The 13,520-nt window shown below is 40.7% G+C and overlaps 1 protein-coding gene across 1 annotated transcript; it reads right to left on the reverse strand.

Annotated features, from left to right (window-relative positions):
• Window positions 1–1,103: 1,103 nt before the first annotated feature.
• Window positions 1,104–13,011, reverse strand: znf292a (zinc finger protein 292a). Its single transcript, XM_042388296.1, has 8 exons — window positions 12,787–13,011; window positions 10,609–10,763; window positions 9,609–9,687; window positions 9,178–9,313; window positions 8,804–9,006; window positions 8,300–8,436; window positions 7,812–7,953; window positions 1,104–7,698 (listed from the first exon to the last, which is right to left on the reverse strand). The coding sequence occupies exons 1-8, from the start codon at window positions 12,934–12,936 to the stop codon at window positions 1,537–1,539; spliced, it is 7,164 nt and encodes a 2,387-aa protein (XP_042244230.1). The 5' UTR covers window positions 12,937–13,011; the 3' UTR covers window positions 1,104–1,536.
• Window positions 13,012–13,520: the final 509 nt, after the last annotated feature.

Raw genomic sequence — 13,520 nt, forward strand, 5'->3', positions numbered from 1 at the left:
AACCAGTGCAGTAGAAAGGAAGGCATATATGTTTTATTTATTTCTTCTAATGCATTTATGAATAAAATAGATTTATAAAACTGTTAAGGGGGGGAAATGGCATCAACACACCATTTCTGTTTGACTGCCAAGCATTTGTGTTTGTGAAGAACAAAATTGCTATGGTTGCATAGGCTAAAGTTTTTGAATTCACACATTAAACTTAATTTCTGGTAAATTTATTAGAATTAATTTCAGCACCATTTGCTGTTCAAATGGCATGGAGCAACTATAGTTTTAATGCCTCTCCTCGTGTGGGAGCAGTAATAGATGTAACAAGGTTATATTACATTAATTGGGATTTACAGGAGCCTTGCGTTAAGATATCCTCAGTAGATTTGTGAAAAGTATGTATAAGTTTTGATGTAAACTATGGAAATCAAAGCTTTCATCAGGGGACCAAATATTTTTCCTGCACAGCCTTATTTGGCCCTTTGGCCACTATTTTCCTACCACTGTTGTATATCATGTCAGGGACATCTGTTATGTTTTCCAAATTTTATATTTGTGATGATTTCAATTTGGAGTCCCTTCATACAAGAATTTTATTGTAGATTTTATTGCAGGAATGTTTAAGGAAAAATTAAATTGTGTCATTTATTTTCATCCGAGTCCTCCAAATTAGTACCTTGTGCAGTAAACAAGGACATTCATTTAGGTGACCTTGCTCTCTAAGCCTTTTTCACAAGACTCATAACACTAGTGATCTATTCAAGTGTCCCACAGTGTGACAGCAAGGCAGCATTAATCAGGACCCTGAAACTGAAGCAGCTAAATGAAATTGGGCCATTTTTAATTTAATTATTTACATTATGCTTGTCCTGCTGCGAGTTTTGGCTTATTAATTTGTCTGAAATGTATCTATGTTCAGCTAGACGTATGACAAGCTGGTCTACTTTCCAGAAGAAAATTAAGATAACCTATCAATATTTAACCAACTGTATCCTGTTGCAGAGGACAGTGCATGAGAAAAAACTGTCTGTACAAGTTTACTGTACTGTTAAGTAAAGTAAAAGTCAGATACCAGAAAACAAACTTGACACAAAAAATATCAGTTGACAATATTTTACAAAAAGAACCAGTAACATTTTATTGAACACTTTGTGGAAGACATGTAAATATTACAGATAGGTCTACTAGTGTTGAAAAAGGATGAAATAAATACAAACAGAACTTGAAATCCCATAGGGATATATAAAAACAGTTTTTCTTTAAAAGTCTCCATTTAGCAAAAGAAAAAAAAAACATCTTCAGTACTAAGCATAAATACAAACATGTTTCTAAAATCTATGCCCTATAGATTACCTGGTTATTATAACTAACATACATACTTAAAATCATCCAAGACATTTTTCAATAAGTACAAAATAGGCCATTTCATCGTTAACTGTGACCATTACTGTTAACAGTTGGAAATCTGATGCATTAACAAACAAACCATTCTGCAGCATACTTCTCAAATCCTGAGTGAGATTGAGTTGAAAAGAAAGTATCGGGCTATGATCCGCTATAAAGCCACTTTTTTATTATGACTATGGGCCTCATATCTTGTAGCTGCTTTAGCAAAAGATCAGCACCGTCTGAAAATGTTTTATCCATGACAATCTTGACATTGCTCACTGATTTTAGATTAAGGGGATTTCTGAAGTCGACAAGATTTTCACAACCTCTAAAATCATCAGTTATTTTAGTTTTCACTGCAGATTTCTGTTTGTGAGTTTGTTGTCTTTTGGACGGCAGTTCGGCACTAGATTTGTCGTTTAGTTTCCGTTTGGAAGAGTGGGTTGACTCTGAGGTTTCCAAGAACTTAAGGAAAGAGTCCTCAAGTCCTAAAGGTTTGAAAGACCCTGGCATAACCCCGTCATCTCGTTGTTCTTGGGCTGTAGGGGTACCAGGATTTGAGTTCTCTCTTGAACTGTTAACAGTCGTACGATTCCTAAGGGTCTGCATCCTCTCTGGACAAGCTGGTGTAGGATGTGCAGGTTTTCTGGGACGGCCCCTTTTGGTTCCCCCTTCTGTCCCAGTGGAAGCTTGAGATTCTGCACTGTCGTCGTTGGACAGCTTGCTGTCCTCTTGGCCTATTCTATCCACCAGCTCATCTGTTTTCTGGTCACTGGACTTTTCACCATCTTCTGGCTCCGTCTCCTCAGAGGATGTACTTGACGCGCCCTCCGATTTGTTTGCATCTTTAAATCTGGCACGTGAGTACTTTTTGCAGAATATGAACTGACTTCTCTGATCTTCAATGTAACGCTCTGTGAGGCCATGAGTGGTGTAATGCTTAAATATATTTCTTTCAGCCTGCTCCACTGCATCACAGCCTATTATCATGCATGGATACTGCAAGGCAAACTTCTTAGTGCACATGGCTGATGCTTCATCGTGGGATTTTAGTGTAGGTTTCCCAAAGCTAGTCCAATGCTCAATGGACTTCCCATCTTTCTTTTTAGTGTTTTTCTTCTTCACTTTGAATTTGTTTTCAACATTTTCTTTCCCGTTGTTAAGCCCCGGGAAGAGCCCCACTGACTTAGTCCTTCTTCCGTCACTTGCTTTCGGATCATAAACATAATCATGCTTTTTAATCAGGTGACGGAGGAGGTTTGATTTCGTAGAGTAAACACGGTCACATTGCTCATACTCGCACCTGAAAGTGGTATCGACTGAGCCGCTCTCAGAGATGGCAATTTCCTTGTGGTAATTCTTAATGTGCTCTATGTACTTCTCCACAGAATTGAAGGGGAGAGCGCATTCTGGCCGGTCACAGTTGAAAGTCCCTATGGACATGCTCGCCATCATGGCGGTGGCTTTGTCACGGGTAAACTTGTGAAGTAAGAGGTAATGCTGCACTAACCTTGTGATTCCCATGAACACCCTTGAACAGTTTTTCACTTGACACCTGACTTCATTATCTTTACTTATGCTCTGATTGCTCTCTGGTCCATTTTTAACACTAGTCTTTTCAACATCTGGTTCAGCTTTGCTTGGGGGCAGGGATGCCTGATGCATGGCTCTGTAATGGAGAATCAAATTTTGCTGGATGGTAAATGCAGCAGTGCATCCTTCATGAACACAGCGATATGGTCTGTATGGACTGTAGGCGTTGTCTGTGTCACACATCTTGAGCCCTAGTCGTTTCTGAAGTTTTTCCTTCTTCTGGGATTCATCCTTTGTTGGCGTGTTTTTGGAGCTGCCGGGTTTTTCTGGGGAGGATGAAGCAGATGCAGTAGGAGGGCTAGACTTTGGACTTTTACTTAACAATGCATCTGCTCTTCCTCGCTGCTCCTTTGATGCCCCAACTGGACTGAGTTTCTTTTTTAAGTTGGATTTCTGTTTCACATCTGGACTCTTGTTTATGACAGCCACTTTATGTTGCTCTGGGGATTTCTCAGGAACTTTCTCAGGTGCCACCTCGCCGAATGGCCTATCATTCATATAGCTTTGAGGTGACGGTAGCTGTGTAACAGTTGATACCGCATGTGTGAAGCTCTCTTTTACTACATCTCCTGGTGAAGTAACATGAGGAACTTCTGGATTGTTCTCACTATCTGTTTGAGGTGCAATTGCAATGTCAAATGGTTCTTGCTTTATAGCAGGTAATACAGCTGCAGATTGTGTCGTGCGATTGGCATTGGCATCAGTGGTTGCACGGCTAATAAACACATCCTCTTTGTTTAGCCTAAATGCGCGCCTATTTCGAGCACTGATCCTAAGCTTCTGCATTTCCGTCTTTGACAAACGGTGGACTTTTTCATAGTGAATTCTCAACCCAGTTGTTCTTGTAAACGTTTTTGGGCAAATCTGACAAGGATATGGAGACAGTTTGCATGGGGTTCTTTTTAGTTCTTCTATCATCTCATTTGAGTAATCATGCATTTTACTCAAGTGTCTGAATAATGCCTCCTTTGTCATGAATGAGTACTCACAATCATCCTGGTCGCATTTAAAAGGTTTAGGTACCTTTTCAGGGGGCTTGTCGTCAATTTTGCTCAGTATCTTACTTTTTTCAATGTCAGAAGTTGTATCACAATGACTGACTTTTTGTTCTAAGGACAGATTACTCCGCATCTTCTCTTGCGCAGCCTCAATCAAATCCAGCCTTTGGAAGGCATGGGAAATTTCCATCAAGTGATCCTCTTGATAAGGTACAGTGAGGGCTGGATAAGCCAACTCTGCTGCCTTCTCTTGCTGGTTTTCTGGGGCACCAGAGAAGGAGTTTGAGTAATCTATTATATTTGTATATTGGGGTTCCTGTTTCAACACCATAGGTGAAGTCAGAGTAGTCAAGCTACAAGACTCTTGTGAAAAATCACCATTTGACGTATTGTATGTTGCTCCATTAGTGTCAGGGACATGAGGGTCATTAAGAAAATCAAGAAATGATGTTGGCAAATCTGCCGTCAGGTCAATTTCATCTAATGGCCTACACTGTGAGCGTTTGGATAGGTGACCTCCCAGAGACTTTGTGCTTGTGAACTCTCTGAAGCATCTCCTACAGATAACCTTGCCATCCTTAATGATGGCTGGCCATTTGGTTCGCTTGCTTAACCTGCTGCGTTTTCCTTTTTGAGGGTCAGGGTCAACGCCCTTTTCATCAGAGGGGGTGGCCTCGCATTCAGCATTAGCACAGTCCTCGTCGTAAGGAAAATCAGTGTTGATGACACTCTGTGGACTAAGCATGCCATCCACAGCATTTTCCATCTGTTCATAACCAGGAGTTTGGATGTTTTCTGTTTTAATTAATTCAGTTGTAGCTTTTAAAGCAACTTGGGCCTCTGGGCTCAGACATTTCAAAGGAATATCAACTGATGAGCTCTGAGTGGGACAAGAGTTTTCACTCTGAGCATATGGAGTGTGGTAACCTCCTTCAGGTAGGCTCTCAATTGTTGAGATACTGTTTCCATTATCCAACTGTCCTGTCGTACTTGCACTGCCTTTTCTCACATTTACACTGTCTCCACTGCCCTCTGGAGGCATTAGTCCATACTGATGCCCTCCATTATGCATTTGCCCTCCATTGTCAAGCATCAAAGAACTGGACACATATTGAGACATCAAACTCGAATCTGAAGGAGCGTTAGACATAGAAGGACCATGTATAGCTGCCATTGAATGATCTCTTTCAGATGGGAGAGACGCTGATGTTTGATAAGGGTCTGCCTGCCATTGAGGATAGCTGCGGGAGGGGTACTCATTCATGTTGAAGGCATCTGGATAGCAGTTGTTGATAGGAGGTGAAGACCAAGACTGGGACATGTCTGACTGCATTAGTCCACTGGAACTGTTTGGGCTTCCCCATGACGGGTACAGTGTGGGGTTCACCATTGGAGTGATAGGCACAGGCTCCATTGAGCTAGGATAACATTGGGCATGTGAGGCTGAACATCCCACTGGGTAATCCATTTGCTGCATCCCGGGTTTGTTGCATAGTTGTCCCGACTGATCTGACGGCCTGTTCACCGGGTTCTGGGACAGATTGGGTGAAGCTGGTCCAACTGGGGCCTTTTTTGCTGTAATTTTGGCCACTTTGTTATATTTCTTTGCCAATTTCCAGTCCTCAAATATTTCAGGGTGTTGCTTCTTCACATGCCTGGATAGACTTTTGTTTGTACTGTATGCCCGTGTACAGACATTATATGGGCAGCAGTGCAGGTTCTCTTCATTGCCAGTTACAGCAGGCGTGCTGGAGGGATATCCTTGTAGTGAACAAGGAATTTCTGTCTTGATTTGAGATGGAGAAATGATTTGTGGTATCGCTTTCTGAAATTCATTGGCTTGCACATTATTATGCCCCTCTCCCTGTGGACTTACTACAGGATTTGTAGCATTAGGTACAGGATATACGGGAGGAATCTCACCTTGCCCTGCCACATCATGGTGCGTATCTGGAGCCTCTGGTGCTGGTTCCATATCAGCTGGTACTGGAGTGGGGTTTGTCAGTGGAGTGTAACATTTCTCTGGTTCTTTCATTTCAAGATCTCCCACAGAATTCAGCATACTTTCAATTGAGTGTTTCACTCTTAGAGGACCAGGTTCTTTAGAACACTCAGGTGATCTGCAAGGTGATGTGCTTGCCTTCGATGCTTCGTTCATATATACATCTGTATTAATCCTCTCAAAGCAATCAACAGCAGAACACATATCGTCTTTGCTCGGGGCACTCGCAAGTGTTGGTTCAACGTTTGGAGTGACGGGAGGGTTTTGATTTGTGATGGGCAAATTGTTAACTGCATCATTTGTAGCGTGATTCTCTTGATGAGACAAGAATTGGGACTGTGAGTAGAATATTTTACCACAGTTATCCGTTTGGCAGGTGTAGGTAAGGTAATGCTGAGCCTCGTGATCATACAAAAGGTAGGCCTCACTGAAAACTTTGCCGCAGTTAGGGAACATGCATTGTGCCTTAAACTCTGGGTGTGTTTTTCTATGCATGAGAAGTTCAGAATTGGAATTAAAGTTGGCCTTGCAATCCAATTGTATACAGATGTATGGTTTTGTGCCACAGTGCATCTGCAAATGATCATTAAGATGTCTGACATTAACAAACTGCCGTCTGCAATACTGGCACACTACTTTCTGTTTTTGTATCTCTAAAAACCTCATGGCCTCTTCGTCGTTTTTGTGTGATCGGACATGAGCCATGAGGTTACGGAAAAACTTGAAAGCCTTGGAACAGTTTTTTACAGGGCAGAAACAGTCTTGACTTATTTGTGTGTCAGATGTAGTTTGTTCTATCTTAACAGGAGCTGTGTTTACTGATTGGTTGCCAATTTGAGATTCAATTTTAACAGGACTAATGTTTGTCTTGGCAGCAACTTTTGCATTTTTTGATGGGCTTTTAGGGGACTGAGGTGGTTTGGTTACCTTCCTAGCAGCTTTCATTGCAGCCAGTCTCTCTTTGCAAGATTGCTTTACATGTGATGCTACATGTGGCTCTAAAACCTCCCTACTTTCAAAACTGTCAGCACAAATTGGACAAAGATACACTCCGTCTTTGAAATGCTTCTGAGCATGCCGAACAATTCTGTGACCCAAGAACTCTTTGTCACACAAAACACAATATTGCATGTAGGCTCGCCAATTTCTGAACCGAGCAGACACAAATCCCTGCTCCCTAAGTTTTTTAGCCTCTCTGTTTTTTTCTCTCTCATCTGTGATTTCATTGAGTTCATTTGTAGTGGTTAACAGAAAATCCTCCAGGTCTCTGTATTCAGGGATCTTGCCAAGTGCACTTTCCACCTCTTGTTCATCTGTGTCATTGAGTGTGTCAATAGATGACACAATAGCTGCCTCCTCACCCATCAGTGCCAAGCAATTGCGTTTCAGTGTTTTCCAGTCCCAGAACTCTGGATCAAAAGGCCACTGTGTCTTCAAGGCCAGCAGTAACTCGCAGCGTAAAGAATTGGGCACTGGTAGACTCCCATCCTCCTCGGGCTTTTGGTCAGGTTCGTTGTAAAGTGACTCTACAGCATAATACGAGTCAACCGTGGGCTGGAGGAGGAACTCAGTCAGCTGGCATGCACGCTTAACTTCTAGATCAGTTGGCAAGAGGCAGGAAATAGTCTTGCAGATGGTAGACTTGCTATCCTTATGGTCGCTGGAGGTCATTTTCAGAGCTTGAATGCACATTTCCACGCACACTGGAAGCCCCACCTCTCCAACCTGAAGAAATAAAAAAGGTAACATAAATTCAAAGGATTCTGGGGTCATTTTGGTGTGGATTATAATGTTTAATGGTTCTACTATCAGCTTGAAATTTGTAGACTTTTTATTACCTCATTTTGGATGACTTTGATGAGAAATAGAATGTGACAGACACTTCTGCAGAGAAGAGCCATCTCTTTGCTGTGGCTGAGAAACGAATCAGCTGACGACTCTAAACGCATGAGTAGCTTACTCCAGAACAATGTGAGTTCCCTGGAAAAGATCACGAACAGAGCTGTTAAAGACTTTGACATTAAAAGGGTAAATATAGTTAATTCAGATCACAGATAACCACAAAACTAAACCATTCTTTCACAGTTGGACTATTTACCTTCAAATATTAAGAGACATGGTTGTTAAAACAAACAGTCGGGATCTGCAATAATGCTCAACAGAGCATGGATCTTTGTGCTTGTGACACTGTGTGTACATGTTTATTACAGTGATTGCTTCAAGTTCAATTTCATAATAAATAACTTGTCCCCTGACAACTTGATTGGCAAGAGTACTTTTGTAAGTGTTTTAAGAGTATTTTGCTGAAACAAACATCAACACTTACCAGGCACAGTAAACATCTCCTTGGAGAAGCTGTCGCTTGAGAAAGGCAGAACATAAGCAGAGCGCTCCTTTCTCATCTCCCTCTGACTCCAAGTTGCAAATCATTTCAAGAGCATCTTTACAGTCTATTGATGATATCTATTGGAGAGAAAGATAGAAATAATCAAATCATCAATCAGTTTAAATGGAATCGAATTAATATCTGTCACTTAGGACCTGTGATTATTGAGCAACTACTGGGTTTTGTTTGTTGGGTTCACTTTCAGTAGGGATATGGAAAAACAATTAATTTTGAGTTCCATTTGTATTACTGAAGCATTTGACTTGAAAGTACATTGTAATGACAATATAATGTTACACTAAAAGATGGCCTCAGTTCAAGATTACTGATAGGAGATTTGCAGAGAAAAAGATCTGTTGCTTCAGAAGCACAGCGCTCATTCAAGTGTTGAATTTAATGACTTTGTATGTACAAAGAACAATGATGTTTTGTGTCATTTCTTACTTCATCCATTAGCTGCTCTTGACTTTTGGTCATGCAGATGCAGAGCAAGTAGGTTTGTTTGAAGTTCCCTTTTCCTTCATATCCCGGATATTCTGAGCACATCTTTGCAAGGACAGCAGCTTTATCAACACTGTCCACTTTGATAAGGTGCTTTATTCGCATATTTAGAAGTGTGGGACCTTCCAACTCAAGATACTCATGAACTAAATAAGAAAAAAAGCAGAAGACAGACACAAGAGTTGAGAGACTACAGATGAGAGACAATGAACGATTACTATTAACACTGAACAACAGTAATTTCATGAAACTTCAGCTTTAAAAGTTAGTGTTACGTGTCTCCAAAACAATATACTTGTAAACAAGTGAGAACTTACCTTGCTCAGTTTGAGGGATTGTATTGGACAGGATGCTGCTTAGTGTGGTGTTGGACCAGACGCCATCCTGCTGTGCCAGAACTGAAAGCAGGCGAAGCTGTGTGCTCCCACTTTCCTGCAAAAGGCTGTGTGCCAACTGCAAAAGAAGACAAATAAATGTGTAATAATCAAATTAGTAAAACTTAATTGAAAATGCTAAGCCCACACAGTCAAGAGTATGAAATAACTGTTATAGTAATTAGAGTTTACATTTTTCAATGTAATTTTTGTTCAGAGAACCATTTCAAACAAACATTTTCGTCCATATTTTCATTTCTTCTCAAAGCTGAGCTAAACCAAATGCAATCTAATTACTTAAGACCTTCTCGTTGTGTGTCACTGGAAAAATAAGCAACAAAAAAAAGTCTACTAACAGCCGTGGGGATACTGACCTTCATGGAGGACTGAAACTCCTCCCATAAGGCACCAGGGACATGCTGGGGCAGTAAGAGTACCAGCTCTGCACAGCTCCTGTGAATCCAACACAGTCATTTGTTAAAACCACATTTAGGTCACACACTCCACAAATTAAGGGTAACCATACAAGAATAACTTCACAAAGTGTGGTGCTGTAAAGTCAGTTTTGCTTTTTTGGAAACATAATGGAGATGATGAACAGGAAAAATGGGAGGTGTAAATCAGCAGTAGTGACTTCAGTTACATGGATCAAAAAAGTGTTCACTCACAACTGTCTTTTTTTTTAATCTGGTAGCAATAGAAAATAATAATGATAATGTTCAGAATGGCCAGATCAATCATTGTAATCCATAACTGTTCCTTGACATTAATAATTGTTGTATGCCTCTGATTCATTTCATTTTGTGTACGTGCTGCATCTCCATGTGCCAAGTATACTCTGCAGCTCAGCCCAAATATGTCGAAGCTCCACAAGAGGTAGCCTACATTTTTATTCCGTATTATAGCCTCAAGGACTTTGCCTTCATAACTACTTGAAGTGCACATTGTGTGAATAGCTGAGAAGTTCTTGGAGATTGTTTGAGGAGTATTTCCAAACTTTTCGTATCAACATCTCCTTGTGGATTTTGGGTGGGTTTTGTTTTATTCTTTTTGTCAAATATTGTGCATCTTGCATGTAATAACTAAATAGACCACTGTCTGTCTTGGCAATCACTGATGAGGAATACACTCAAAACTACAACAGTGAAAGTGAAAGGTCAACAAACAAACCTATGACTCATTCTTTGCCACTTTTACTTTAACATTAAAAACAGACTTCATGTTTTTCCCAACATACAACTTTTATGTTATTACTGTATAACACACATTAGAGATCACGGTATTACACAGACGCCGTGTGATGGAATACGAAAAATAATACACGAGTAAAGAAAACTAATTTCAAGAGACAACCATATCAGAGTTTCTACTCACAGTGCTAACTTTTCAAGTAGGAGTTGCACGTTTTCACATTCGGAGGAGAGACAGGAGGCGGCGTTAGCAAAGCTGAGGATGGCCACAGTGTAGACCTCCAGCAAAGGCAGTGGATCCTCATCAGTTTTCCAACGGCCGGCATGTTCCACAAGGACCTGGATAAAAACATTAAACATAACATTAAAATACTAAACTTAGAAAAAGGCCATCAACTTATTTTAAGGCAGAAAAAGTTAAGCCAAAGCCAGCCGCTGAATTGGCAAATTCCCTTTTTGTTAAGTTTGGAAAAACAAAAACTATGTACATACACCACAAATATTTTTACTTTTACAATAGGAATCATCGATTAATCGTCATTAATCAAGCAAAAATGCAGAACATTCTTTTTCCACATATTAGGATTTGCATATTACGATCTGTTTTATATAGTTGTAAAGTTGAATTTTCTTTGTGTTTCTCAGTAACTTTCTGTATAAAAACAACCAATTTGGAGACATCACTTTTGATGCAATTATGATGGGCATTTTTCACTATTTTCTGATGTCTTATAGACTAAAATAATCTATTATTCTAAAAATCAACTGACAATATAATGAAAATAATGGTTAGTAGCAGCCACATTTTGTTTATTCCTTAACTATTTTCATCTTTGTAAAATATTTATTTGTACTTTCTATAGCTCAGTACACCAAAGAGTTGTATGAATGTAATTACATATAAATGAACTATTTTTAGTGATGCCCCTTTATCAATAACATAGACCAAGTACATTTTGGCTTAACCAGTAAAAGACAACAAGTAAGCTTCATAATTATGACTGCTGACAGTATCAAAATCAAAACAATGTACATTATAAGTACATTTGTCTGTACTAGAACTGAATACAAACGTGTAATAGCACATTAGGACCAATGTACATTTTGAAGACTTTTCAGCTGGCGGTTGTCTTTAATTTCAAAAAGTCACTACTAATCTTTGGATGACGGAAAAACTATATATAATGCAATCACAAACTATAAAGAACAAAGAAAGCACATTTTGATAAATATTTATAATGTTATTATATACTAATTACATAAATAAGTTATAGAGCATCTAAGACAACAAAGCACCAATGTTATATGTGGTTCTGCAAAGAAAACCTTTTTTTATCCTCCCTCCTTTTTCAAACAAATCTCTGCCACAACTGAGCTGCACACAGTCCGAGGCTCGTCCCTGTTTTTTTTTTTTTTTTCTTTTTCCAAATAACTTTTAAGTTGCATGAATTCCCCTCTGCCGGGTAATGTGGGACAGAAACAAACTATATGATCTCACACGAACTGGCTGTAATATAAGTCATCTTTGCAGTATCGCCGAGATTATCAGGTAAATGGAGACCTCGCATGATATTTACGTGGTCTGGGCAAATTAATGAAGAGGATGTGTAATGGAGTCATTGGCCACTGCCTCACTTTCCCTTTTTGAATCACAGTCTCTGCCAGCTGCAGGCAGATCCGCGTCTATAATACTGACATCTGTTTACCATCCTTTACTGGCGATGGTTATATGACTATAATGAACATCTCCGCTGATGTGCTTAGCTGGATTAATTAGTGCAAACGGCCTGGGCTAGCACCTTGGAAAAAAAAACCATTGACCTGCCCGTACAATGAAGCAGCTTCACAAAAGTAACCCATTTTTACACCAAGCAAAAACCTAAACAGGCGCGGAGATGCAGTGTTGAGACGTTTGAGTATTTTCTGCAGCTGGTACAGTCGTATATTTCGGTGCATATTATCGCCCAGTAAAATCTCGCTAACGTAGCTATCCATTTTTTGCACAGCACGACCACTGCACAGGACAGGGGGACCCTGCATACCAGCTAGCAACATTCATCTGCTATTAGCTATCTGGCCTGGAAAATACGAGTAATGCATGCACAGTGCGCACACAGCAGCGTGACTTCCCGCCGCGTGGATAGTCAGACTTTGCAAATAAGTACACGCCACGGACAAACATCATTGCGAGAATGGCTGAAAACCACGGAGGACTTTTTTTTCCCCATCTTGAAATGCCAGGCTAGCTAGTCAGCTAGCCCCCTTAGCTACATTGTTGTAGCAAACGTAGACGCGCATCCTCGGCCAGGAAGCCAGAGGGGCTGCAGGCTGCCCGGGATGAGCAGCAGGAGAACAGGCTAACCTGGCAAAACTCCTGGCAGAAATGCAGAGAGGCGTCCAGCGGAGACTGCGAGCTCTCTTTCAGAACTGTGGTCAAACCCTGGAACCGCTCTCGGAGCTCCTCGATAGCTTTCCGTGTGTCATATTCCTTCTCTGTCTCCCCCTCCGCCATCTTCACAACAATCACGACCGCGTACGCACAGATGTTACGCTGCTAGACTCGCACGCGCACGCATTTGGGGGGGGAGGGGGGGAAGTGGGGGTAAAATATTAAATGTGTGCCCAACACACCCCTCATGTACACACCCCTCATGTCAACAAAGCATCTATGACACAAAATCACACTGTGCACACAAGCTGGACGTGATATGTTTGTTCATCAGCTACAGTCTCAGGATGATTGGATTCCTCGATGAATACATGCAAAGATACTGCAGGTAAGCTATGACCTCCAGGCAGTGATCATCATCAGAAAAAAACACCACCAACATGCACCAAATATGTTATATTCTCACTAAAGTTTTAATTCATCTCTCATACCCCCTCCCCCTATGGAAAGATTTCACCTCCCTCCAGGGTGGTGGGAGTGCAGTCAGCCCTGATTCAGTGTGACTTGCTCAGGGACACTTCAGAAGGACAGATGTTCGTTCACTGACAGGGGATCAGCTGAAAGACTCTTTTTTTGATAAACCACCTGATCTAACATGTAATGTACGGCATGTTACTCTATAAGTGACATAAAAGTGTTATTATTAC

The sequence above is a fragment of the Thunnus maccoyii genome, chromosome 16 (assembly GCF_910596095.1).
Source record: "Thunnus maccoyii chromosome 16, fThuMac1.1, whole genome shotgun sequence".
Taxonomy (NCBI): Eukaryota; Metazoa; Chordata; class Actinopteri; order Scombriformes; family Scombridae; genus Thunnus; species Thunnus maccoyii.

Excerpts from the sequence above, each read along its gene's own strand:
- znf292a (XM_042388296.1), bottom strand. The coding sequence starts at position 12,936 with ATGGCGGAGGGGGAGACAGAGAAGGAATATGACACACGGAAAGCTATC. Across the intron at positions 9,688-10,608 it reads CTACTTGAAAAGTTAGCACT|GAGCTGTGCAGAGCTGGTAC; the intron begins GTGAGTAGAAAC and ends TTGGATTCACAG. Across the intron at positions 9,007-9,177 it reads AATCCCTCAAACTGAGCAAG|TTCATGAGTATCTTGAGTTG; the intron begins GTAAGTTCTCAC and ends TTTCTTATTTAG.